General features: G+C 37.1%; 1 protein-coding gene across 1 annotated transcript in view; it reads left to right on the top strand.

The window, feature by feature from the left end:
• LOC128700569 (nephrin-like) overlaps positions 1-5,600 on the top strand; it is a 694,403-nt gene that overhangs the window by 655,155 nt on the left and 33,648 nt on the right. The window contains exon 13 of the mRNA XM_053793851.2: positions 1,783-1,973. Within this exon, the coding sequence (XP_053649826.2) occupies positions 1,783-1,973 (191 nt within the window). The remainder of the gene's footprint in view (positions 1-1,782; positions 1,974-5,600) is intronic.

Raw genomic sequence — 5,600 nt, 5'->3', positions numbered from 1 at the left:
CTGGCAAGACAGTGATGGAACGAATGATGGTGAAAGTTTTTCTTTTTCGGGCCACCCTGCCTTGGTGGGAATCGGCCTGTGTGTTAATAATAATAATAATATATATATATATATATATATATATATATATATATATATATATATATATATATATATATATATATATATATATATATATATATATATATGCAATAAGATCACAGTAAACAGGTGATTTCAGAATATGCAAATATGGTTGTTTTGCATATATATATATATATATATATATATATATATATATATATATATATATATATATATATATATATATATATATATATATATATATATATATATATATATATATATATATATATATATATATATATAACACTGTGACTAACCGTGGGATCGAACCCGTGTTGTTTTAGTCTGCCTCATGGTAAGCAAAAATTCGCAACACAATAACCCACTGGACCATCCAATCCTACAAAGATCACTCGTTCGTGGTTACAATAATATATATATATTGCTTGTGGAGGCTAGTGCATCAAATGGGGAGTAGAGTGGAAATTAGCTCTGCGGCACCTGGAAAATTCATCTTTTACTCAACTTTAAACTTTTAGTGCTCAAGTATTTTCTTCAGTGGAAGCTCTAACTTGATTTTATGTTGTGTAAATTTTAGTGGTAAGTTTTAGTTGTCGTTTACAAAATTACTGGAGAATGTCTCTTCTGGTCAGAAATAGGTGAGTGTTTTGTCTCTATTTTTTATCATGTATTTAATCTATACAATGTACTTTTATTTTCCCATACCATCTGTCTGCCTTTATGACAATTGAAAAGACTGTGTATGCTATGCCTACAGCTAAAATATAACTTTTAAGATTATTTACTTACCCATAACCAGGTCAGTCTTACTAAGGCGAACGTATGGATTTATTTTAGCCTGAGTAAGTCCTGTTTTTTTTTATATTTCTGAGTAGCATTCGATTAGCTTTAACCCGTAAAAGCTCGTAACTTGTTAATACATCGTTTGAGTTGCTACAGTCATGCCGAGCTTGTGTATTTTAGAATATTTGTCTCCCTGGGATAACAAAATAATCCCGCTTCAGTTTACCTTCAAATCTGGTATTTCTTAGTGGAAGGTGTTTGAATTAGATTGTGGCTGTGTGTCTAAAGTTCACACTTTTTATTTAAGATTTAGGGAAGCTTCATTGTAATGATTCACGAATGCCTCTTCTGATTCACTTCCAATATTCAGCTCTATTTAACCGCATTACGAACTTGTGCGACACTGCACCATTAATGACATTCGTGAGCATTGAAGCGCAGAGGAATGGCATCATGCAATACGGGAATAATTTTCTCGGATTGCGCAGCCACCAAAACACATACATTTATTAATTTTATTAATTATGTAGGCAAGTGAAGACATTTTTTTACACAAGTATATAAACATTTTCTACATGTAGGTGTGTGGCAATATTAGGTATGTAGGTGTATAAACATTTAAATCCCACACGGACAGAAGATAAAATCCGGGCTGTACTTCAGCCTCCTTTGCTGAAGAGTTTCTCTCACAGAAGCAGAGACATACAGAACTTTTCTCCTCTTTTATGTCCATGTGAGATTCACTTGTTCACTGATATTTATTGACGACACTTTCATCACAATCTGTTGGAGTATGTAACTTAATATTGTGTGGGCTTGCAGAGAATATTAAGCTGAGGTGAGCATGGGTAAGTAACATGATATACTCGTAGAGCTATCGGATGTGTAACATGATAATATCTTGGTATACAGAGCTGAAGTATACACGGGGGGATCGGCCAAACCAGTGAGGGTCTTGGAAGGAATGTCTCCTGTTTTCTCCTTGGAGGGACTTGCCCCTGGAGGAGACTACGTAGTTACCTTAACTGCCATCAACCGCAAGGGCGCCTCTCCCCCCGTCTCCCTGGAAGCATTCACCCTTAAAGTAGCAGAGAACAGGATGAGTAAGTATTACAACAGCGTTGTTTGACGTCTATGAAACCTGAAGCCTTATCTAATACCAGTCTGATAGGGACCCATATATGGTAGGGAACCATATATGGATATTTTCCTAAAGCCGACTAATTATTCCGCTTCCCTAACACCCCATTTAAAAAAAAAAAGTGAGTTTAGCCTATAGGGTCTTTTATGTAGAATAAGCCTAATGATTTTTTTAGGCTAAATCCTTAAATAAAGAAAACATTTCTCATCAACCTTAAGAAATATTACATAATTTTAAAGAGATATATGATATATTTAGTAAAATTTGGCTTTGAAAATTACCATAGGTTAGGGTAGATTAGTTGAGATTTCTAAGTTAGGTTAGCTCAAAAAATATAAAAGGCTTTGGAATTAGATGGCTATAATTAGATGGCATCAAGCAGACCAGTGTCAGGTGCCAGAAAGATAAAGGTAACATATTATAACAGTAGCAGCAGAAGAATATATAATCCCATCGACATTAAATATTTAGTAACGACCTATTGACTTTAGTGACACGACAAATACCACCAACATGAAGTCAGACATTTTTTCATATCATTATAAAAGATTTTAATATGTGGAAATTAAAAGAAATGTTTGATATTGTCACGAAGCTGTGGTACCCTAAGGAATTTGTAGAGTCAATGTTGCTGGCAGCTAGGAAAACTTATCATAGAACTGAACCTAAGATAACACCTCAGATCAAGAATGTGCTGGTTCTCCCGAACAATAAGAAATTTTATTTGTCCTTTCGAATGTCCTAAACAGTTTGAACAAAAAAGTACTTTTTAAGAATTCATGAACTGTTAAACACATTTTGATAAAGAATTGTCCTCAGCATAATGTAGGTGGTGTCTTCAGGATCGGTTGCAATGGCTACAACTTATCTTAGGTGGGACAGACCAGCAAACCTCTAGATGTCAGGATAACACATCACCAGTATTCGATACAATCTGCACAAGAATCAAGTGTGATTCTCAACCACATTAGGGACTGCAATAATTCTGCAAACTGGTCAGACGCCAAAGTCCTGGTTCCTTGTTCCTCGTGGCTGGAATGAAACATTTTAGAATCGGCAGTTATAAAACATGATAAACGTTTATTACATAATAATAGTTGTGGCTTATATAAACTTGATAACTTTATAACTGAAGGCATTGTACACAATCTGAAGTCGGATTCCTACCTGAACTCACTGGATTATCATAAATGCAGTTTCATACTGACGAATTGAATCATTCAAGTTCTGCTGCTCCCACTCAGCCTTATGGATAAACTTAAGTGTGGAGTGGGACAGCCTATGGCAATAGCATTGTTTTTCCTTTTGTTGTTTCCCCAACTGATAGTTGCTAGATACTTTCGTGATCAAAATTATAGTCTTTTATAATGATACAATATGAAGTTTAATAACATGTTGGTGATACTTGTCATATAACGAATGTCGTGACCTCTTGGATATTGCTAAATATTTAATATCGATGGACTTTTATATACATTCATTAAGTCATTGTTAATAAAAAAAGCTATCAAATCAGGATGGGGTCCACCTCTGGTGCAAATTGTGGGACCCATAGCCTCGGAGAAGTGGGTAAAAAGGCTTCGAGGAAGAACAATTACTAAGTATTTAATGTCAATGGGATTCAATCTGTATTTTTTGGGGGGAGGGGAATAGTTTAATTTTTAAAGGGGGGGCGGATTGGTGTCCACAAGACGTCACAGATTACACTATCTACTTTCCTGTCCTCATATCTTGACAAAAAATGGTTAAAACTATGGCTATAATTTTTAAAGTTCGCTGACATAGCCACGCTCTGGTATGATCTAATGGGTTCTAATATCGGACCTTCTCTCCCTCAACAGCTATAAACAGTCACACTAGAGATGGCCCAGTTGTGTAAAATATTGCCTTACCAATTATTTAGAGTGTGTTGGGCAGGGCAGAGCCCGCCTCCTAGCAGAGAGTTCATACAGGCGGCTTCCTGTTGACTATTCCGAACTCCTTCCTTGGTACACGTCTCAATCCACAAACCATCTGTATTGGCGTTGCCCTTCACCTTGCCACCCCTAGTCTCACCACACAAAGGTTTATTTCTGGCAGTGAATCGACAGACCGATTCAGACACCATAGTCTTGTTTGCAAGATATATTCGAGGGAAAGACTGCAAGGCTTGATGAGGTTAATAACATCATCAAGAGGTACCTCATAACAGCTGGATGTCCAGCAGCAATAAGAGAGCCACACAAACTGTTCAGATCTGATAGTAACTAAAAGCGACCAAATAGTATCAATCTTCAAGCCTGGACAGAGGGGAAGCAAGTGGTCTGGGACTACACATGCGCGTCTACTTTGGCTGACACTCATCTAGAATATACCAAGGAGGAAGGAGGCGCAGCTGCCAGCTTCAGAGAGTCCCAGAAGTCTAGAAAATATGGTGAAATTGCACATCATTATATTTTTGTTCTCATAGGCTCAGAGACCCTTGGACCGTAAGGGAAGAGTGCATCTAAGTTCCTTAAGGAGCTATGCAAAACTTTCATCAGGGTAACTAGGGATCCCAAGGCAGCTAGTTTTCTGTTCCAGCGACTCAGCGCTGCGGTTCAGAAGGGCAATACCTTCTGTATGCTGGTTACGTTCCACAGCTCTGAGGACCTGAATGAGATTTTCCCAAAGTAATCTGTGAGAAACATGTAGCAATATGGACCTGAAATGTATCCCTCATTCTTACGAGCACAGGTAAAGAATGGCATGTAACCTGGTCGTAATGGGTTTTTGGAGCAAACCAAACTCAGTAGTAATATATTTAACTTGTATTTCCATCACCAGATATATATACAGTTATATAAATTTATGTACACTATGCACAGGGGTTGAATATAAGTGTACTGCACGATGACAAGAATGGCAAAACAGAAGCCAAAGAGAGAGAGCACCATAATCAACCAGCTGCTAAGCAAGTCTGGCAAATGCTGACTGCAAGTAAACCACATCGCCTCAGCATTTGGCGGGCTCGCCTGTGATTGGACCATGAACCAAAGTACTGATTTAACGATGGGTACTCTAAGAAATTGTTAAACCCTTAGCACCTAGCTTGCTGGTTGGAAGGCAGCCTATATGGGAGTGTGCACATACACCGAATAAATTGTAACATACCCTTAGCATGCCACACACACACTATATATATATATATATATATATATATATATATATATATATATATATATATATATATATATATATATATATATATATATATATATATATATATATATATATATATATATATATATATATATAACGGAGGAGAGAATAAGCGATCTTGATGCCCATGATGCTCTGTATCTCCTCACAAGGTGTCTTACTATGCCAAGACTCACTTCCTGAGGTGTGCACCCTCTTTTGACAGCCCAACACTTGATGAATATGACGCACACCTGAGATCAACTTTTAAGAAGGCACTGAACCTGTCACTAGAGGATGAGCAATGGGATCAGGCAACACTCATAGTGCGACTGGGAGGTATAAGGGTGCGCAAAGCAATGCATGTTGCTTTACCTGCTTTTCTGTCTTCATGTTTGGCTTCCAGTGCATTAGTCAAGAAGATAGTTCC

The sequence above is a fragment of the Cherax quadricarinatus genome, chromosome 65, assembly GCF_038502225.1.
Source record: "Cherax quadricarinatus isolate ZL_2023a chromosome 65, ASM3850222v1, whole genome shotgun sequence".
Taxonomy (NCBI): Eukaryota; Metazoa; Arthropoda; class Malacostraca; order Decapoda; family Parastacidae; genus Cherax; species Cherax quadricarinatus.
Note: the sequence above shows the minus strand (reverse complement) of the source record. Positions and strands in the feature narration are given on the sequence as shown.